At 36.4% G+C, this 23,806-nt stretch overlaps 1 protein-coding gene across 1 annotated transcript; it reads left to right on the top strand.

Moving 5' to 3' along the window:
• The first annotated feature begins 16,759 nt into the window (after nucleotides 1-16,759).
• Nucleotides 16,760-21,407, top strand: LOC131316548 (indole-3-pyruvate monooxygenase YUCCA6). Its single transcript, XM_058345954.1, has 4 exons — nucleotides 16,760-17,953; nucleotides 20,056-20,304; nucleotides 20,588-20,710; nucleotides 20,820-21,407. Exons 1-4 carry the CDS (start codon nucleotides 17,249-17,251, stop codon nucleotides 21,027-21,029), a joined length of 1,287 nt encoding a protein of 428 aa, XP_058201937.1. The 5' UTR covers nucleotides 16,760-17,248; the 3' UTR covers nucleotides 21,030-21,407.
• Nucleotides 21,408-23,806: the final 2,399 nt, after the last annotated feature.

Below are 23,806 nucleotides of genomic sequence, written 5' to 3'. Positions count from 1 at the left end.
ATGGGCCAATCCCCCAGGCTTGAAAACTATTTTTTCGTCCTTAGTCATCTTTTGCAACAACTATTACAATATATTAAGACACTATCAACAATTCAGAAAGAAATATAGATATGCATGTGACATTAGGAGCACAACACAGCATAATCAAAAATTAAATAACTCAGTAACGTAAAAACTAAAGAATAAAAAGGTAGTAGCAAAAACAAGCACTGGATACAAAAAATAAAGTGCACATAACATATGGTCCCACTTTCTAAGAGTGAAAAAACAAAGAAAATATGGCATCATACAAAAAAATAAACTAATCATCCTTGTTATGATCTCCATCTTCATCATTTTCCTCAAAATCATCATCATCATCAGTACAATCCTCCTCCTCGTCACTATAATCAACCTCCTCCTCATCACTATCTTTTGCACCAACATTATCATAATCGTCACCATCTATATCGTCATCAACTGTTACTCCATCCACGTCTGTTCTAATCCAGTTAACATCATTATCAAGAGTATATGTAGTATCATCTAACTGTTGACTACTATAAGATTCAGCTTGGAGACAAGTTATTTCATCTTCTGTAAATTATTTTTCATTCATGTCGTATGAGTCTCAAGGAGTCATCTTAATAATGACATGCCAATCTTCGTCAATGGGGTCTTGCACATACCAAACCTGTTGCGCCTGAGATGCAAGGATGAATGGTTCATCTGATGTGCGATTGTGTCTATACAAAAGATCCCTGAAATTTACGTGTGTGAACTTGAACTCATCTTGCCTCATTCCTACGTTGTTATCCACCCAATCGCATTTGAATAGCACAAACTTAAAGTCATTCAATTCAATGATATCCCTTAAAACTCCATTGAAAATGACCTTTCCTGTAATTGGCGTTTATCTCTTGAGCTTACATAACTTTGTGTGTCTGAAGTCAACGATACTCCACTGTTTTGAGTTTTCCTCCTCTCCTCACGCTCCTTGGTGTGAAATCGAAACCCGTTTATAATGTACCCAGTATACCTTCTAGCCCATTTGTTTGGTGCTGAAGCTAACACACTCAGTAAGTTGGATATGTTCGCATATTTTGTTTGCAGCAAGTATTGAACCTATATTTTCCCAGCATATATGGTTAGAGAAATTTAGTTACTAATATGGTGATTAGAGATATTTGGAATAGTACTACAAATGTTGACAAGACTTATGTGATCTCTAAACCAATTAGGAAATTGTTCATTATGCTTCCTCATAAGATCACACTCACTTAACCGGTGACTATCATTTCTATGAACTTGAATGTGTTTCCTGCAATTAAAATGACCAGTCATTACATATGCACTACGGTACTATTGTTGAAATGTACTAACAAGTATAATCGATTTCTTACTCCCGGAATGGGGCTACAACATCAGAATTGGCTAGGACATATCTATGTGCCTGCACCCAAGTAACGTTATCAAGCTCAAACAATTTTTCTTCCCCTAAACCATGACCTTCATGCTCACCATCGTAGTTTTGTATTGGTCGACTTAATTTTGTCTCAACATCATGCAAGTACCGTGCGCAAAATGTCAAGTATTGCTCTGTCAAATAACCTTTTGCAATGGATCCCTCTGGATGGCTCATATTATGCATGTACTTCTTAAGTGTAAGCAAATACCTACGATTAACATAAATTTTTAATTAGCGTTGGAAGTTTATATCTATATTTTTGTTCATAAATATGTCAACTAGTAATCTAGTAGTATATACATACCTCTCAACGGGGTACATCCATCAATAATATACTAGTCTAGCAACACTTGCTTGTTTCGCTAAATGAATGGATAAATGCTCCATTATATCAAAAAATGAAGGTGGAAAAATCGTTTTGAGACGGCAAAGAGTCAATGCAATTTGCTTTTTAAGATCCTCAAAGTCATTTGGATCCATTACTTTGGAGCATAACCATCTAAAAAAAGTGCTCAACTCAATTAAGGCTTCACAAACATGTCTAGGCAATGCCCTCCTCGCAACCAATGACAGTAATTGTTGTATAAGAATATGACAATCATGGCTCTTCAACCCTAAAATAGTTGTGTCTTTGAGGTTTACACGGCGTGAAATATTGGAGGAGTAGCCATCTGAGACTTTAACATTTTTCAACACTTTGCAAAATATATGTTTATGTTCTTTACTTATTGTGAAAGAAACAGGAAATAAAAAGACTTTCCCACTAGGCCGTTGTTGAGGATGGAGTGCCGTGCGTATACGCATAACCTTTAGGTCTTATTGAGCCTTTAGATTGTCCTTTGTTTTTTCCAAAATATTTAGTAGTGTTCCAAGTATATTTTCCAAGACATTCTTATCGGTATGCATCAGGTCAATATTGTAGCGAATTAAAATATCCAGCCAATACTCTAAGTCAAAAAATATACTTCTCTTTTTTCAATTATGTTCTACTCCTTGCTCCATAGTATTGGCACTTATTCCCTTATCAGCATGTACTCGTCTCTTTTTAGGAGTAGTTCTCCCCCTTTTTTCACCATTTCCAAAATTATTCTGAATGAATTGAACTTGTTTAAAAATATCAGTACTTGATAAATGAAGTGGCCTTGGTCTAGTTTTAATAGTTCCTTCAAAAGATATGACATCTTTCTGAAAGTTATGTCATTGATCCAAGAAGCGTCTATGGCCCATATAGCAATACTTCCTAAAGTTCTTCAACTATAGAGATTGGGTTTCCACGTTGTAAGAAGGACAAGCTAGTGCTCCTTTTGTGCTCCAACCAGATAGAATCGCTAATGATGGAAAATCATTTATAGTTTCCATCAATACTGTCGCTCGCATACGAAACATTTGTTGGGTTGATGCATCAAAAGTAAGCACACCTTTAGTCCACAACTCTTTTAACTCCTCAATCAAAGGCTGCAAGTAGACATCAATATCATTTCCAGTACCATGAGGACTATCAATAAGCAAAGCCAGAATGAAAAATGGTTGTTTAATGCACAACCATGAAGGCAAGTTATACGGCATCAACACGACTAGCCACGTGCTATGAGTAATGCTCATTGTTCTAAATGGGTTAAAACCATCAACTGCTAATCCCAATCTCACATTTCAAATGTCTTTCGCAAATTCAGGGTGTTTTTCGTCGAATGTTTTCCAAGCAGGTGTATCAGTAGGGTGCCTCCATTTACCATCATTGGTCTGTCCCTCTATATGCCATCTCATATGTTTTGGTGTTTCCTCTAACATGAAAAGCTTTTGAAGTGCTGACTTTAAAGGAAAATGCCTTACTTTTTCACAGGAATTTGGGTTAGTTTGGCCGTTCCATGATCTGAAAAGAGAGTAGATTCTTGATATCGTGATGTTCCATATTTTTCGCAGTTGCGTAGCCCCTTTTTATCTTTCCTTCCAAAACAACATTGGGACACGCATCAATTTTTTCGTAACTAAAGCCTAAGGCTTCATTAAACTTCTTTGCTTCAGCAAACGACTTGGGCAAGGTTTCACGAACTGAAAACACATTTCTCAATAGCTCAACTAGCATATCATATGAGGTATCAATCCAAACACTAATCAATTTTATGTGCAACAAATGAGTTGTAAAAGAGAGCTGTGAATGTCTTACAATTGAGGTACAACTCACGTTGTGAATCTTAAAGTTGCTTAAAAAATTTCTTAGTCTCCTTATCGGGCCCTAACCCCATAATTTCAAGTCCTTCATTGTCTCTAATCTCACCATCTTGCCTTGGAACTCCAAATGCATCATGCACCATACCAAACATATCATCTTAAAAATAAGAGTTTTGATTTGCATCCGATTCATTTTTACTAGATGAAGCTAAAGACTCTTTGTGAATTGTCCATCTTATATAGTTAGTATTTAATCCATTTATAATTATATGTTCTTTCACGCCACTTCTTGTCCCAAATATAAGGTTCACACATTTCTTGTAAAGACAATATATCTTTACAAGAAAATTCTATAAACTTTTCTACCCCTTGTATATAGGTAGGGTCTAGCCTATTCCTTATATCAATCCAGCTCTTATCCATAGGAGTTAACTTTAAAAAACCTGAAATTAATATTGTGTCATAGTATTGGTTATAACTCACAATAAGAATGAAGCATGGATGAGAGAGATAAGAATACATTTTGTTGTTGCACAGAAAACATACTAGTCTTATAAAATTACATAGTAATCTCACATCTAACCCCCCATCCCTATATGGGCCACTGTGTTCACTCTCTTAACATGCATTTCAACAAACAGTTTATGTGCGTCTTTGAAAGACCCACATCTATCTACACACAAAATCGAGATGGTCTCCACCAATTTCGGCCAAAAAATAAATTAATAAAGTTTCTTGTACCATCAACTATAACATCTATACACAAAATCAAAACCAATAGTTTAGCAAATCCCGCAGTCTAATGGCAGAAATAGAACATAAGCAGTACATCAATTTTGAAACTATGAGCATGCAATTCTAAAACCCTAAACAGAGAGACGGGATTCAAGGTTCAAAGGTGAACAAATGAAGAAATTTTGTAAACTCAAAACTCTAAATAGAGAGAGGGGATGTGAAGTTAATTCAAACCCAGAACGCAGATTTGTTCAATCAAGAAGAAATAGTGTACCTGTGATAGTGAGATATCATGCAAAGACCAGTGAAGATGGGGATTTGTGTTTGCAGAGAGATCGATCACCAGGTTTTTCCGTTTCAGGGGCTTCCGTTTTTGTGGTTTTGATCTCGGAATTTTTGTTTGCAGTGGTTTGGGGAGTGAATCAAGTGAGGACGAGAGATGGAAAATGAAAAAATAAGAAGGAAAAAGGAAAAAGTACGAGGGAAAAAGGAAGTACTTCACAGTACACTAGACGACGTCGTTTAGGAGGGGAGAATAAATTGCGCGCGTTCGTGGTAATATTGCTGCCCATAATGAAACTAAAAACGTCATTTTCTACAATAATGTGGTTTTTGAGTAATTTTTACCGGAATTTAATAACTAATGCCGTTTAAAGATAATATTTTCCGGCATTACTATTAATGTCGGGAATAACTAGCATTAGTGGCATTTTAACATAGGACGGTAAGTAAAATGCCGTTAATGCCACATTTTCTTGTAATGGTTTGGAGTTGAAGTGATAAGACCAAGTTTTATGGAAAATGGAAGGGCTCATACGTATTGTATATATCTAAAACAAGCGTGTAGCCCTCTTACAAGCTATGCCTTTTTGAAAATCCGTATTAGTTTGATATATGAACTACTCAAGTTAATAAAATTCTATTAGTGTATATAAAAAAAGGCAAACATCACTTATACCCCTGAGGTTCAGGTCATGTGCAGACATAACCTCTTATATTCACTTTGTTGCATTCACACACAGGGGGGTGTGAATTTGTGCAGACACACATAAATAAATAAAAAAAGCAAAATTCGTTAACGTAAATGATGAAAATTCCAATATACCTGCATCTTCTTTCTTGATTCTTTTTTTTTCCTTGAATCTCACTAATTCATCCCATGTACCAAAAATTGGATCCAAACCCTTGATATTGGATAGCTCAACAAGTACTACATCCACGTGAAAATTCAAGTCTATTGAAAAACGGAAACTTCATGGTCGAATAGAATTTATGTTGAAGTAAATTTTCAAATTTAAATTTAAATTTACCTTTCATTTTGAGAAGAATGTTCCCCATTGATTGAGTTATTGATTGAGTTATTGATGTTTGATCTGCATAATCTTTTATAGATGTGCTCTACTCTTTATTTAATACATTATAAACGGCACAAATTAAAATTTTAATATAATGGTTAGATTCAAGAGGAATGTGAGGTATATTTATGTTAACATGGAAAGAATTGGGTGCGTCTGCATGAATCCACAAAGAACAGGGGGTGTAGATATAACAAAGTGAATGTGAGAGAGCTGTATCCGCACATGGCCCAAACCACATGGATATAAGTGAAGTTTGCAAAACCTATAATATGCATAAGTTGTGAGAGAATTTAATGTCCTAATGTTATATAAATATAGAGTATAATGTGACACACCGAGACTCTTTGAAGCACCAACATTCTTAGTGGACACGAGGACAAAGCAAAAATATATGAGATATGCCACGTGGCAATAGTGGAAAGAAATTATCCAGTACTTTACTTATGGCTGGGGTATGTACTTATTCTCCCTTGGCCAACCAAAAACATATGCAAAAGTTTAGAAAGAACAAAAATTTCCATGGGTCAGGAAACCCCACAACTTAAAATTAAAGCACCCTTGATCTAGGTTGTTGTATATAGGAGTATTAAAGCACCCGATAAATTGGTCCGGTTACTTGAGTTATCCAAAAAAAAAAATTCATGCACCCGAACCTTGATACTTTGCAAAAAATCTATTGGGTGGGTTAGCACCAAACCGACTGCATTTTAGACATACAATTTTGAATACCAAAAAACTGCCTTTGGAAATCTCTCTTTGTGTTCACAATCCAGGTTGAGAAGGCATAGGAAGCTAGCTACAGGGGTTCGACTTCTCTTGCCGGTAACTCTGGGGCCGTACTTAATCAATCCCATCCACAAGAGTGTGAAAGGTTGTAAAAAGAGTTGTAGTGATTAATTTGAGGCACGCACAAATTGATCCGGGGCACCCTGCATTAAAAAAAAACATATTCATGCACCCGAACCTTAATAGTAGTACTTTGCACAAAATCTAGTGTGATGGCATAGCACCAAACCAACTGCATTTTAAAGAATTTTGAAAAAAAAAAAATGCCTTTAGACTCTCTCTCTCTCTCTCTCAGTGTAGAGACAGGCATAGGGAGGTAGCTAGCTAGCCGTAGGTACTAGGCACCAGGGTTTGTTTAGATTAGTAGTAGTTCCCATAGGAGCGGAACTAAAGGAAATTCGATTCTTTTACTAGAAGTATATATCTTTTTATTAGTAACACCACCTTTTGAACTCACGAATGTTTCTTTTTCTTATATGTTTTCGTGGGCTGTTTAATTTAGTTCCCACCTGATGATTGAAAAAAGAAAAAAGAAAAAAGAAAAAAAAACAAAGGAATGAGTAACCACTTTCTTCTAATTAATTGAATATATTTAGGTTTCCGTACCACATGAAATGAACCACAATAATACATCATTTTTTTAGTTTAACCATCACTCATGGATAGCTTATCATAGATCTTAATTATTTTTTAAAGAGCATATCTTTCTCTCTTCTTTTTAAACTTCAGCGTATAGATATGTACTTTAAAAATCGACATATATTCATCGACATTACGCACTCCGACATCGTCTCACCTTAGATGGAAAAGTCCATCTAAGAGACGATCGAACATCTACATGCACGCAAGTGGAGAGATTCGAATCCCTAACCTTCTATTGAGATGTAAGAGTCATAACCTGTATTCCCGGACTTTTCTCTTCATCAGAGCTTTTGATGCTTAAGGAATGAGTGTGGACTTTAATATGTGGGGGAAAGAGAAGTAGATTGAGTCCGTGGTACAACCACCAAGGAATGAGCCGGTGAACAAAGGCAATGGGGTTTTAATTTAGTATATTAAATGACGGGAAAGTCTTCAATACACACCCCTTTAAGGTGTGTACCATATGCACCTATTGTGTGGTTCATATTGTGCCACCTCATAAAAAATTACTTGTAGGACCGGTCATTCATAACATTTTATTTCGTATCGTAACTTTTATACTAAAAATTCGTAACTTTTCAACAATATGATTCGTAACTTTTTAGCAATAGATTCGTAACATTTTGGGATTCATAACATTTTGGTGTATTTTAATAAGGGTGCATATGATACACACCCAAATAAGGGGTGTGTATTGTAGCACTTCCCATTAATGACATGATCATCAAGGAGTTCATCCAAGATATTATGCTTGTGTTTCCCATCACTCAATCATTAGGCATTATTAATTTAATGGGCCACCGGCCACGCACTGAGTGTCCATTGATCCACCTAAACATGGCCTAATTAACCGTTAATTAAACCAAACATTCAATTGCATGTGGTCAGACAAATACTTGACCATAACAAATCATGAATTAAAATGAGTTTTTTTTTTTGTCGCAATGTTCGGGATAGTTTACTCACACCTTATTAACTTTTGGAGGACCAATGTCACCATCCATAAGAAGACAACTCATCAAAATCGGAACAAGGTCCTGTATGAACTAACCCTACATGGAGTTCATAAAAGTTATGAATTTTTTTTTCTGAATTTTAGAATCGATCGAACCCCCCAAATTACTTCTCATTGAGTAATTTTCCCCTCACTAGCTAGTCTCATGTCTCCATCCTTGAACTCGGGATTGAACATGATTGGTGCCGGTATAAGCATAGTGGCCAATTTACAAGTGTTACTTGCTCAAGCAACAAACATTGCTACTAAAACTCAAATAAGCTAGTACAATGAATACGCAAATAAGTGTTATTCGATCGCTCAAGCAACAGAGAAATCGCTATGATAAGTATAAAATGATCTCCCAAAGTCAGCCCAAACCAAAGAAGCCAATACAACCCAATGGGCATAGATTAGAGGCCCAATGAACATCGAACATCTAGCACCTAGGGGTTAAGCCCAACCAAGCCTAGCCTCGACAGACTGGCCCAAGGAAGGAGTCAGCTCAGGAGTTCAGCTCATGAAGAATACTGAGCTCAGCTCACGAGATGAGCTCCGCAAACGTGACAACCAGCAACCAAGAGCCAATTATACTATTGTGGCAGAAGTTCGTACAGTCTCAGGGACTTATAGAGCAGCCGGACTCTTATCCCCTTCTAGAATAGCCAACTCCTTATCTCATCCCAAGGGATGAGACTGTGAGTCCTAAGGGCCGAATAGCTAAGGAAAACCCATGCACCAAGAGGACTCTTAAGCCTAATAAAGATCAAAGGAGTCCTGGGTGAGGAGGACACTCCAACACCCATCTATTCCCGTTTCGTACGGATGAGACCCAAGGGTCCCAGTCCCAATGGGACTCCTTCCAAGGTGCCTATATAAAGATCACACATCCATATCACAAAGGTATGCAAAAATACGCAACTCATACTCAGTCCATACTCACATCTAAAACAAATTGACTGACTTAGGCATCGGAGGGGCGATGGCGATAGCCACGCCAGTGCCCATAGTAATTTACCCATTCTGTTTTGCAGGTCGCAGATCGAGCACACCGGAATCCGCTTCACCCGCTGAAGGATTAGATGGACGGTTGAGGAACCCCTCCTCCGGAGGTGACCAAAAACCGCTTCATCACATTATATATCAAAGCTCAAATGAGAAAGTACTAAAATCAAAAAGCTGTTCTTTTTTCAAGGTGTTTCGGGCAACTTTTTTTGAACTGCGAATAAAATGAAACCAAATAATACTTTGGGTATTTTAATTTGGAATCACTACTACAATAAACGATAATGATCACAGTTATTTACTACTATGATCGTATGTCTTTAATCACGGTTTTAAAACCGTGGTCTTTCTGGGTGTGATTGTAAGTCCTTTACTTTAGATCACGGTAAGTCTCCTACTTTAGATCACGGTAATAAACCGTGATGGAAAATTCAAAATGATCACACTTATTAAGTGTGATCGTATGTCTTTAATCACAGTCCTAAAACATGATCTTTTCGGGTGATATCGTAAGTCTCCTACTTTAGATCACGGTCATAAACCGTGATTGAAAGTTCAAAATGATTAGTGTGATCTTTTCTTGGCACCTGCTCTCCATCTTGTCTTGGCATTGCCGAGTTTCGAACCCACACACTCTGGTTGATCTCTCAAGCACTTATCACTAAGCTAGCCAAGAACTTTTGTTACATTAATTAGGAAAACAAAAATATTTATACTTACTTCCTAAAGTGAGAAAACTTTTATTTTTCTTAAAATTTATTGAATTATTGAAATGCAATTAACATGATATTAAAATAAATAAATAAAGACACACATATACATACATACATTGTTTAAAAAAATTTAAAAATATGACAACAGATCTTTTGCCAATCAAATTTAGTTGTTGGTTACCAAAGAATTTTCTTGTGGCGAAAAAATTAGTTTTAGTTGGTAAATTTAGTCGACAATAGCATTTTTGGTTGTAGTGTGCGATTTGTGTTTTTATGAAAATTATCACAACATCCAGATTGTAACATTATGGACAAGTTTTAGATTTTTTTTTATAAACTAATTAATTCACATGAAATTTCTTATTTATATTGAATTTCAATATCAATGGTGGCTTTCCAATTGGATTTTAATCCTTTTTAGATAAGGCTAAGCCAAAATAACATGATTGCTCTTTTACCTAATGTGTCAAACACTTGAAAGGCATCTGAAATAACTTAGTTAATTTCTAACGTACATAAAAAGAATTTCAACCATCTAAAGACAAAATTCAATATCTAAAGTTAGGTTTTAATTAACTTAAACCCCTGATTACCGACAATTGTAACTTGTATACTATCATCCAAATATCCCAACCAGATGGGGACATACGCAAGTTTCCCCAAGAAATTTAAAAGGTTATCATCATAGCTTTATATCTCTTAGACTGGTTGTTACAAAAGAATTAACAACTTCAAAGTATCTAAAATTTAGGCTTCAATCTTTTATCTCGCCACAAGAGTCAGCCACAAGAGTGAGGTTATTTTTAAACTTTAGTCTTTTATCTCGACGCAAGAGTTAGTCTTTTATCACGCCGCAAGAGTGAGGTATTTTTTAAGGCTTCAATCTTTTATCCCGCCACAAGAGCGTGGTCTTTTATTTTGCCTTTTTCATGCGTCAGTATTTTATCACGCCACAAGAGTGAGATTTTTTTTAGGCTTTGGTCCTTTATCTCACCAAAAGAGCGAGGTCTTTTATCTCGCTCTTTTTTGCATGTCAGTCTTTTATCTCACCACAAGAGTGATGTCTTTTATCTACAATTACAATTTTTAAAAAACTGAGATAAAATATACCAAGCGCCACTTTTTATCTCAGCTTTTGACTTAAATTGAGATTAAAAGTTTAGCTTACAATTTTTTACTACACTTTTACTAAAATTGTTGATATTTGTGAATCTCCTTGGCGTGGCCTTTATCTATTATTGTAGTAGTGGGTGGTTAAATATTTCACACTTATAAAGTTTGTGCATTAGTTTAGACATCTACTAGTGGGTTTTGAAACTTTTGTATTTTGCTCCATGGGATTGTTGATCATGGATCCAATTAAAGTCAGGACCCTGCAGAGTACTCTTGTAAAATACCTCTACCAATTAATTTAACAATGCATAGGTAAAGTAATTAATAAAAAAAAAGCTCAAGTTTGGGTCAAGCCAATGGGCTTCTCAATTCATTATAGCCATTAACGTAGTCGACTCATTATGGCCAAGTAGTTTAGCAGATTGTGGCAGCTATAGTGCTTCATCACTAGCATTTTTTTCCATATTCTTATTTGTTTTTGATCATGGATCGAATTCTTGATTGTTGGATATACACCCCCAAAAGGATTGCCATAGGAGCACCTATAAAGCCACTTGGTTCTTTAACCAAATGAAGTGATGTGGATCTTATTCTGAATTTTGGGAGATGATCATTGTAACGATTCACGCTAGCTAACCTGCTTATCTTTCGGATAATAACATGGCTGAAAAAGTTAACCTCAGGTTATACCGTAACTGGTCGTAAATCCTTATATACTATTTCATTTTTCCTAGAATTTCCGATGTGGGACTCTTATTTCATAAGTGGATTCTCACAATCCTCTTGTCCAATAGTTCTTCCTTCATTTGCTCTTCTAGTACTAATTAAAAGGAATCCATGATTAAGAGACGATCCGCTCCGTTTATGTTGAACATTCCCATATGCAATTCATTTGCGTTTATTTTGTATGTTCCCATATGCAATCTTTCGCATGAAACGTCATGTAGACGTTCATTTTCCGAAATACAATTTGATTTCAGACTAGTCTGATAATAAATCGCATAGCTATGATCAGGCAAAAGGATTTGCCATACCCTTGCATCTCGCTGGAGGTGAGTCCAGTGAGCTAGGACACGGTCAGTCCCACCCCAAAGACAATCTATCTCTCTCTAGAACCCTTGAAACGTAACTGTGTACGTTTTGAGAAAGATGAGCAGTTGTTGGGGCCATCCATTGTCGATATATATATTAATCCAGCTCCCATTTTTCATATCTCCTTGAACATATTAGCGACCCAGTAAATGACACTCAAATCCGTCACATTTTTTGAATGTGTGGTTATTTTTTCCAATGTTTTGGACTTCTTGAACAAATCCTCCTCCATACTTCAATTGGTGGAAAAAGTTTTTATTCGTCCATCGGAATGTAATTTTTGTTAATCCAATTACAGGAAACTGGCCACTATTGGAAAAAGGAATAAAAATACCGATACATTCATCTTGCTAAAATTTGTAGATATTGTTGAGGACCATGCCACCTATACCAATAGCTGCCTCCTGTACAATTTCAACCGCACGATTGCACAAAAGTATCTTATAAACCTTTGTTTCCCGTGAAATTAAATTCCAGCCGCATGACACTTAAATCGTACGGGAAGAGAGATACATGCGCTTTTTTGATACAGAAAATTCGACCCTGTATTGGCGACGGAGTCGAGGATTATTGGTCCAGCCCTCTTGGTAGTTAAGAGGGTAGGTATTTATGGGAAAAAGGGTGATTGATCCTCACTGCCATTGATTTAGGTAGAGAGAGAAAGTGATTGGTTCTTTCTCTCCTACCCTACCCTACTTTTTTTTCAAGAAATATTGAGAGAGCTTGTGCCCGATCTGAACCATCCGAATTTGCCTTTTAAACCTTGTTTTTACCTTTTATTTTGGTAATTCTCTGGTCAAACTTTGTTCCATTTAAGAGCCCGCTTGATATAGATTTTATGAGTGGGAGGACAGTTCGGTTACGCCCGATCCTGCCGGGGTTTATGTGCAATGTGCAACCGATACATTATTAATCTTCTTCATTCGATGTACCGTGAAAACTTGTACTATTAACCGTAGATGTACCCAATTACTGATCAACTGCGAAATCAGAGTTAATATCTTTGTTGGTACTTTTCGTTTATACTCTTTGCTCAATGATTTGTCGTGCTATTCATTCGATGTACGGTGAAAACTTGTATTAGCCGTAGATGTACTCAATTACAGATCAATTTTGCGAAATCAGAGAAAATATATGCGTCGGTACCTTTTTTGTTATATGTGTCGGTACCTTTTTTGTTTACACTTTTTGCTTAATGAATCGTCGTGCTATTTTGCATGTTGGCTTGGGTCTATTTCACGGGAGAGGATCCCTTTTCGTTTTTGCTTCGGACGGTTCAGTTTTGGACAATTTGTCCCGGACCCATAATAATTATCGGAACCGTTACTTTTTAGATCTCGTTGAAAACATTGACCACGCAAAAATCGCTTTGATGGGATATCGTTTGCTATGATATTAAAATGCATTGATCTTCAGATAAGTGGGTCAAATGAGTTACAATCCAGTATTGCACACTTGTTTTTTCCTAACAAACTTAAAGCGCACGTTTCAAAATCATATCAAACGATACCCAATCAACGTGATTTTTGGCGTGGTCAATATTTTCTCAACGAGCTCTAAAGTTTGAATGGTTACGATCATTGTTTCCGAACCCACAAATGATCCAAATTGGACCGAACTGATTGGAAGCAACTAGATGGGACGGGATACGCCCCCTTGTTTCACAACACTTGAGGCCCCGTTCCGGAACTCAATATAAATACTTATTTTTTAAGAAGGCAATTTCAAGTTTAAAAATAATATGTGTACGCAAATAATTTTTCTACCAATATGGATCTTGTTTAATAGATCTCATCGAGATCTTTTATACGGTGTAAAAAAAATTAAAAGAATATTTTTTATTTACATTATTTTTGAATTTGAAAATATGAAATAAGTACTTATTTTTTAAGAAGGTATTCTGAAACGGGGCCTCAGGCTGGTATATATGGTCCCCCAACCCATAGCCTACCATAACTACCCTACGATGATCACAACCGGGATCTATGTGGTTCTTCCTTAATGACCGTTTTACCCCTACTTTATTTATCTTGCCTAAGATTTATTACGGGAAATCCCAAACAAATGAAGTCCTTGAAGGACTTATTCACAGGTCAAAGACCACACACAAGTGTTTTCAATGATAGATACAATAGTGACGTTTTACATGATTAGGTTTCACTTAAACTGGGTCGTTATTGTTGGTTATTATGTGGATATAATTTTTTTTTTTTGGGTTGGTTATTATGTGGATGTAATTTTTTTTTAATTTTAGGTTAACGGTCGCGTTATTTTTAGGCTTATCCATTCAAATTTTTTCGGATCGGATAAAATAGGACCCCGCGTCTCGTATTTTTCACGTTTCTAAAAAAGGATTTTCGCTTCCTAGAAGAGTGGGTCTTTAAATTGATCCTTTGATCCTACTTTGTCTGAATTTTGTAGCCGATTATGAATGATTCGAGATGAAATAATGAAACAGATATCCCAAATCTCTTGAATATGGAAGCACTATTTGGTGCTCCGAGGTAATAGAATCTTGTGGACTCGTGCATTTGAGGTGAGAATTACCGACACGACACGAACATGATACGAAGTCAGTGGGTTAAGGTCAGTTATTTCTAACACGAATATAACACGGCACGATAACACGAAAAGCTAAACAGATCGGGTTAAGATTGAGAGAATTTTGACATGAACACGAGATAACACAACACGAACACGACAAGACACAAGAATTTATGAAAGGATACGATAACACGACACAAAGTTAGCGGGTTAGAGTCGACTATTCTTGACACGAAACAGAATATAACACGACACGATAACACAAAAAGTTAAATAGGTCGGGTTAGGATTGAGAGAATTCTGACACGAACATGACATGACACGAGATGATGCCCACCACTAAGGTAAATCGTGTGATGTATGGAACAGGTCTATATATAAAATAGAGCGGATTCTGATTAAAATGTCTAGGAATATAAATGAGAGCAAGCTCTACAATCATTAGTTCACTTCATGTTAAATTTATAGCTATCGGATCATTTTGTTTTTAAAAGATACAGAGAATATTCTCTTAATAAATCTATCCCTCTCTATCCTCACTTTTTAGGCAACGTATCTTATGTGAAATAATGTTACCTTATATGATCAAATAGGAAAAAATATTTAAAAATGATAATTGACGCTTTGTGGAGATTGCAACTACTATCCCGTAGAATAGTTGGGTAGTACTAACAATCTATTTAAGTTGAGATTATGATACGTTCTAACGTGCCTTCAGACACGGGCACCCGCTAGTGATTGACAAAATGGAGCATGATAAATGAAAAGTTACAGTAGACTTGTTGCTTGAATTTGAAAATTGGACAATTAAAACTCATATTGAGATATGATTGATTTATATTGATTTCCTTTCCAAAAATTAGAGTGATAATTTATTTGTAAAAAGCTTGTTATTATTCTGTGAAAAGTTAAAAGAAAAGTAGTAAAAAATGAGAGAGAAATAACAAAAAGCAACGTAAGAAAGATATTCCATGAAAAAACTTCATTTTATTTAGATAACTACACGATATAAAGTATAGGTAGATTCATTCCGATATTTTTCTGTGTTTTTCTCCCTTCTGTTCCTCTAGCTCTTAATTATGTTTTGTACAAACATAATAACTAAAATTCTCTTTCGTTCAACCATTTTTGGAATTTTTCACAAATATTTCAAAAACTAATTTTTATATTCTAGTGAAAGAATTTAATATTTCAATTTATCTCGACAAGACAAACCAAACAGGATAAAATAAAAAAAAAACCTTATTAAATGTTACAACTATTACTCGCAAACGGGTAAAATATATAGACTAGTTTTCTTGCTTATTTCTCCATGATTTCTTTAAAGTACAACACAATTTTCTTTTTAACAATTCCATTTACTGATGACAAAACAAAATTTTTTTTTGTGACCGAAATCCACTTTTTTTTTAAAATAAAAAAATTGAATATATTTCGATGAATGAAAGAATAAATAAAGCCCAGCCAAACTGGCATAATCTTTTAATTACTAGTCTTTTTTTTTTTTAAACAATACTACTTAGTTTTTTTTTTTATAAGAAAAATTGACATTCCACTGCGATGTCAATAATTTACTGAAAATGACCAAAAGAAACACACACTCCAATGCGGTCATTAATACAACTTCACACACTTTTATAAAAATCTTACATTTCAATACATTTATTTAACATTAATAAGACTATTCTTTGTATTTTACTTATTTTTAGTGGGTCGTATAATATATATACAGCTTTTTTGTGTCCTTTGAACAACACAGCTAGCTCATTTTGTTTGGTTTTGAATTTTGAAAAATATTTTTTAATATAATGAGTGAAAAATAATAGACGCAAAAATTTATAGAGAACCGCACAAAGCGTAATTTTTTTTTTTTTCCCTCAAAACTTACTACTCCATAAAAGAACAAAGCAGGATCCTATAACTACTCATTGATTAATTTTCCCGTCTCACTAGTCTCTTTCTTCCATGCCCCACCTTTCATCACGCCCTTTTACCATTCGCTTCCCGGCTTCCCCCCTCATGTGTGGAATTCGACAGAATCGACTCAATCCCTCTCTCTCTCTCTCTCAATGAACAAAAAGAATGTTTTATTTGTTTTATTTATTCATATATATACACACATATATGTAACTACTCACGCACACATGTATCACCATCCCCACTCTCCCTCTCTCTCACTCTCCCTCTCTCTCTGTTGAATTAAACCCCGTAGCCTTCTCCCCCCTCCCTCCGCTCATTCCTACATTGAAACCACAACTCATACCCATTCTCCCCTATTGGATAAGAACCCTCCTAATCTACTCCCCTTATTCAGGAAGAATTCACCTCATCCCCAATCTCTCTCTCTCTCTCTCTCTCTCTCTCTCTCTCTACATAAGAGAGAAACTCGCCTGCCCATCTAACCTCAATCACTAGACTTCTTATAGAGTGAGAGAAAGAGTGATAGACGGAGAGAGAAAGAGTGATAGGCAGAGAGAGAGAGTGATAGGCAGAGATATATGCTCTGTTTTCACTATATGGGTCTCCTCTGTTTTCACTAAAATGGGTCTCCCCTGTTTTATTCCCCCACAGAATTTTTCCAGTGCTCAATCCAAACAGCTTTGAAATTACGTACGCACAACCCGTCAAGTGCTCAACCGAGCGTTCTGCGATGAACTTCTTGAGGGAAATAGAAGGGAAAAAATCGCACGATCCGTTGCTCTCCGGCGAGGACAAAGCCACGGCACCGGACCGGAGGTGCAGGTTCGTCCCCGGCCCGGTGATCGTCGGGGCCGGCCCGTCCGGCCTGGCGGCCGCTGCCTGCTTGAAGCAGAAAGGAATCGAGAGCCTGGTGCTCGAGCGGTCCAACTGCATCGCGTCGCTGTGGCAGCTCAAGACGTACGACCGGCTCCGGCTCCACTTGCCCAAGAAATTCTGCGAATTACCGCTTATGCCCTTCCCCCAGGACTTCCCGAACTACCCTTCCAAGCAGCAGTTCGTGGAATACTTGGAGGATTACGCCAGGAAGTTCGACATAAGGCCGGTCTTCAACGAGACGGTGGCGCGTGCGGAGTACGACTCCGGGGCGGGGTACTGGCGGGTGAGGTGCGCGGGGGGCGGCAGCGGAGAGGAGGAGAGAGAGTACGTGAGCAGGTGGTTGGTGGTGGCGACGGGGGAGAATGCGGAGGAGGTGGTGCCGGAGGTGGAAGGGAGGGAGGAGTTTGGGGGGAGCGTAGTGCACACGAGTGGGTACAAGAGTGGGGAGGTGTTCAGAGGGAAGAGGGTTTTGGTGGTTGGTTGCGGGAACTCGGGCATGGAGGTGTGTTTGGATCTGTGCAACCATTGCGCTTCGCCTTCTCTCGTGGTCAAAGACACCGTAAGCTTTCTTTTTAGATCTCGATCTCTCTCCCTCCCTCGGTCGCGGTCACGTGGTATTTCCGGGACCTTTTAAACCACGCATCACCACCAAAATCCAAATATGTATCTCTCACTCTCCCCTCTAAAAGCCACTTGTAGTGGAGTTCAAATGCACTCACATTTTTGTTTTGTTTAACATAGTAATTGCATACTATATTAAGAATTGATTTGTAGTAGAATTTTTGGAATAACTGTTTGATTGGGGGATTTTGAGTCCGGGAATTATTTGAACACTGGTGTTCTGACAAAGATGTGTTAGCGACCATCTAGTGCGTGTGAATCTTGCGTGTATTCTTTGCAGTATGGGCGAATATTTGTGTCTGTAACATCGCTTTTTAACTTTGTTTCGAGTGAAGTTTGTTGACAAAGTAGTTAACAAAAAAAAAAAAAAAAAGTTTGTTGACGAAGATTTTATTTTTCAACGTTGTGATAATCTCATAAACTATTTTCTCAAAAAATGGACAAATTATGCAAATATTGAGTGTTTTCTTTTTAAACAATAGGCTAAGTAAAATATTCTTCGAAAATTGAATCTATGTTATAGGTATAAAATTTTGCTTAATAAGATCGCACTCAGAATAAATTTCATCACACATCTAATATTTAACACTTTTTTGTGCATTTTTTTTGAGTATTTTTTTATATTTCAATTTTTTATTTTCACGTTAATTGAAATTAAGATCGATGCGAAGTGAGAATATGTTTATTACCACTACAAGAAAATATGCAACGTTTATCTGATTGACATGAGGTGATTCCTTTCTCTTTCTATTTTGGGATTTCTCATACTCCATAGTATTATTTTCAAAATTGAAAAAGAATATAAATTTCACTGTCACCAGCCCATTTTCTCGGCTGGCATTTAATGACAATATTTTGTCTTTTTTTGCAACTTCTTGTGTTACTGTTACGAGAAATTTTGGGTGCCGAGCTGGTAAGAAGCGGCGGTACCCGTCGGCAATTTCAACCATCAAAACGTATTTTGAGTGATTCAGATTTATTCTTTCTTTCTCTCCCTTCACCCCACCACTCTCTCTTCTTTTTTTCTCTATAAAACTTGGACCGTCTAAAATACATTTGATATGTTGGAATTGCCGATAATATACCGCGTGTGCGGTACCCGCTCGACATCCAAAACTTCTCAGCCCCAGCCTACATCAACTTCCAACACCCTATTCGAAGTTGATCACAATCTACTGCTGTAAATTTCCATCTTTTGGCATTGGAGAAAACATATCTTTTGACAATTCACTTTCTTGGGATACCCAAAGCCTGAGCGACACCAGTCAAAAACGTAGGATTTGCCTTTTTTTTTTTTTTTCACAAGTGGATTTGCCTTTTTTTCATTCCCATAATTTCAAGACATATGACCAACCGTGTTCGTTTTGGATCCCAACTCCTTCCTCTGCGCACGGTTCTTAATTAGTTTTATCTTCAAATTATTACTATCATTTGTCTATCTATCTCTCTTTATTTATTATCTCAAAATCTTTCTCTAAATCCAAACCAAACAAACTTAATTTCGAGTTTGTATAAGCAGAGTTTGTGAATTCGAATAGGAGCTTTTTATTTTATTTTATTGGTCATGTGATGATAACTTCTGCTTAGTTATTTTGCTGTTTTGTTTAAGAGTCCGGTCATGTTTCAGAACCGAGTGCAATTTTATTAACTCACCTAAAAAGGTAAGTGAACATTTTGCAGTCTCTACGTAGCCTGCACTGTGTCTCACTATTAGGATCAGAGTCGTTCATTTTATAGAGCTTAGGTTTTAAGCTTGATGCTGCAAAAAAACAGCTTAATTCCACATCGGCAAGTAATTGATAGTGTAACACTTGCCTAATCATTAAAGTACGATTCGGTATGTGAACTATAGAAAACAGGCAATATCCACTAAAATTCGAATAGGTGAACAAATTTGCACTCTCCAAAGCTATTGCCTTTGCATGACAGCAATTCTCTCTCACATACCACACAATTCATTTTTTCTGGGCAACCTCCTTTTTGTGGGGGTGCCCTAATCTTTTTTGTGACACTTTTTGATGATGAATCATTACAATGAAGGTACACGTCCTACCGCGGGAGATGCTGGGCCGATCGACTTTCGGGCTGTCTATGTGGTTGCTAAAGTGGCTGCCAATCCGCCTTGTCGATCGCTTTTTGCTCGTCTTATCGTGGCTTGTCCTCGGCGACACTGCCCGGCTCGGCCTCCACCGTCCCTCGGTGGGTCCCCTCCAGCTAAAAAACTCTGCAGGGAAAACGCCCGTGTTGGACATCGGCACCCTTGCCAAGATCAAAAGTGGAGATATCAAGGTGTGTACTTTTTCTCGACTTTGCAATTTACATAATTTTATGCTCTAATATTTTATGTTCGTAGCTTATTACAAAAAGTCGTGTTATTTTTAAATAAAATGACTTTTCTTAATGAACTGTGAATAGGAAATGTTATATTGTGCTTCCAAACAACAATTGAAACATATACTCATATTTCTCTTCTCTTGTTTTTTTTGTTTAAATTTATTTATCTCGAATTGGAAAATTGAAGAATTTCATAACAGAGTCATTCTTACATTTTATTTTGACACTCTTGGTGTAGGTATGTCCAGCTATTCGGAAACTGACACGTCATAGCGCGGAATTTATCAATGGAGAAAAGGAAAATTTTGATGCAATCATCTTAGCAACTGGTTACAAAAGCAATGTACCATCTTGGCTAAAGGTAACATTTTTTTCATCTTTCTTTTTTCTTCTTGATTCTCAAGATTATGTTATATTCTCACTAGTTCAAACGACTAAAGAAGACTTATCGTATCTGATTGTCCCTATAGGAGAGCGATATGTTTTCCGAGAAAGATGGATTACCACGAAGGCCATTTCCTAATGGTTGGAAAGGCGAGTGTGGGTTGTATGCCGTAGGGTTCACAAAACGAGGGTTACTTGGTGCATCTATAGATGCTAAGAGGATCGCAGAAGACATCGAGCAATGTTGGAGACACGAGGCGAAATATCTTACGGCTATTGCGCAATCGCTCTTGTGAGAATTATGAAATTAAGGCTTGAGATTTGAGGAGTTATAGAGTGGAGACATCGAGCAATGTTGGAGACACGAGGCAAAATATCTTACGGCTATTGCGCAATCGCTCTCGTGAGAATTACGAAATTAAGGCTTGAGATTTGAGGAGTTATAGAGTGGAGAAAATTTTGTAGGTACTATTGGCATAATGGTGGTACCAAGAAGTTGCTCCTCCTATTGAGGAAATAAAGAGAAAGCAAAAAGAGAGAGTGAGCCCTCTCTCTTTGAATTGACACCAACCCTAGAGGAGGAGGAATTGACACCAAAACATGTTATTTTTTCTTTTTTTTCTTCTTCTTTTAGGTGGGGGAACCTAAACTATATATCTAGCATCTTTTTGTACATCTTGTACATTGCCAATTTTCTCTAATTATTAAGTATGACCTTTTTTTTTTTTTTTTGGGGGGGGGGGGGGGGGGGGGTGGCGGGGGCGGGGGGGGAAAGAAGGTGAGTGGTGTTTGGGATTGGCTTTTGAAATTGACATGGTTTTTGATTAACCAAGATTTTGATTGGGCTTTTGTATGATTTTGATGAAATCTATCTCAATAGAGGGGTTTTTGATTTTGGGGATTTATTTGGAGGAAAGTTTTAGGATTCATGACTTCTAAAATTAAATTTGGATAGTGAAATATTGGTGTCATATTGATGTCTATCTCTGATTTCTAAAGCATTTACTATTCTTTCTGCAAGTTTCATTGTTGATATGATTGCTTTCTCAAGTAGCTAGAACCAAGGACCACCAGCTTCAATGCCCAAAATAATACTCCTACTATGCCCAATTATTAGATTTGGCAAATCTAATCTACTTTTACCGACAGCATGAAGATTGCAATTTTCTCCATTTTAGAGTTCATGACATTGCTTTGTATAGTGTTTGCATCTTTTACAAGAGACATGGTGAAAATAAAGGAAAAAAAAAATATTGACCGTTCTGTCATGGCTATTTGTGGTTCTTTTCCGGGTCCATTTGGAGGATTGGAGTTGTTTCCTTTTGAGCTCGTTGAAAACATTAACCATATTGAAATCATGATGAACAGACATCGATAAGTACGTGATCGAAATTCATTTGTATTGAGAAAATGAATCCTGATCTGATGTGCACGCTTTTTTGTTTTGTTTCAATATACATAAAAGGATATTGAAGTCATATCAAATTATTGATCGATACCCAATCAACATATTTTTAATAGGCTTTTTCATTGAAATGAGCTATAAAAAAGGTCACAAATAACCCAACAGCACGATTCAGGACTAGAGAAGATCCTCTTTCGAGAAAAAAATAAGACTTTAATAAAGAATCACAATTAGAGAAGGAAATTATGTATCTTATTATGAGCTTTCATGGAGGTATGGCGATTGAGTTATTGAGTTGTAATCGCGATTTTTATTCGGATACTTCTATGGAAGGTCACTAGCTAGATTGAAAATTCCATTGTTCAGAAGAAAAATATAAGAGAAAAGAATAGTAGAATGAATAGCAAAGCAAGATCATGGTGCATTACCAGTGAGCTCTTAGCTTAGTTGGTATGCCTCCCTCAGTGGAGGCACGAGCCCCGTGAGGGACGGTTTGAAATTCAGTGCTATAGATAGTCTAATATACTAACACCTTGTTAACTCTTGCTAATGTATACAATATTGAGAAAAAAGAAGAAAAGATCATGGTGCATTATTTATGCATACAACCATTCATTCTTTAATTGTTGTGGGGCTTTCAACTTCATTGTGGAGTCAAACTTAATTCCGAAGAAAAAATATTCTATCTGATCTAGTCGTGCCCAACCTAAAGGAGCATTAGCTTATTGTTTATGAAAGGAGGAGGATCATCTCTAGTAATTGCAAATGGATTGGACCATCCAGTTTTTCTATAAATCTGTGGGTCCTTCCCGGGCTTACTTTGATGATCTAAACTATTCATATTTTAGAGCTTGTCGAGAACTTTTGACACGGAAAAAAATTATGTTGATCGGCTACCGATGATATAATATCGGAATGCATTTATTTTGTCTAGCTCCTTGTTACGTTCTAAGAGAAATATGTTTTTGAAACCATATCAAACGATATCTGATCAACTTGATTTTCAGGTGTGGTCTATGAACTTGTCGACCTCTAAAATCTAGATGGTTTGGATCATCAAAGTGGACAGTACTTGAGAACACATATGAAGGCCCTGCCTCTTTTCCTTCTAGGGTTATTGAATAATTTTGTGGACACAAAAATTAACTACGGAGAGGGTTTGGCCAAACTTTATGGTTATATATATTCTTATTTTTATAAGATTTTCATCTATATGAACTTTTGTTAACTTTGCATAATAGTTTTGTTGAATACTTAACCGTCTTTTTTAGAGGAGTCAAAAAAAAATTCAAACTTGAAAAAAGTTCAAAGTTTTAATTTAATTTTTTATTATCTATTTTAAGTTATTTGTGTCTTTAGTGAATTTTTAAAAATTTTCTCAACATAAATTTTTAATTGTTAGATTCTTATCATCGAGACAGATAATAATCTAAAAATATTAATGCAAAACTAACAAAAGTTCAAAAAAGACCAAAAAAGGACAAAAACATAAATCAAAATTAAATTGAGGCCAAATTAGCCGGAGACATGAAACCCAAAAAAAAACTCAATCACGTCAATTATTTTTTACTTTTGTAACATATTTATTTCTTATTGAATACGCAAAATATGTTGAGGAAATTAAACTTTTCATTACATTACATATTACGAATACAATAGAAAATTCGA

Source organism: Rhododendron vialii, chromosome 2a (genome assembly GCF_030253575.1).
Source record: "Rhododendron vialii isolate Sample 1 chromosome 2a, ASM3025357v1".
Classification (NCBI taxonomy): domain Eukaryota; kingdom Viridiplantae; phylum Streptophyta; class Magnoliopsida; order Ericales; family Ericaceae; genus Rhododendron; species Rhododendron vialii.
This window is presented reverse-complemented; position numbering and strand designations above follow the sequence as displayed.

Coding starts and splice junctions, on each gene's coding strand:
- LOC131316548 (XM_058345954.1), top strand. CDS start 17,249: ATGAACTTCTTGAGGGAAATAGAAGGGAAAAAATCGCACGATCCGTTG. Junction 17,954..20,055: donor CTCTCGTGGTCAAAGACACC/GTAAGCTTTCTT, acceptor ATTACAATGAAG/GTACACGTCCTACCGCGGGA. Junction 20,711..20,819: donor ATGTACCATCTTGGCTAAAG/GTAACATTTTTT, acceptor TTGTCCCTATAG/GAGAGCGATATGTTTTCCGA.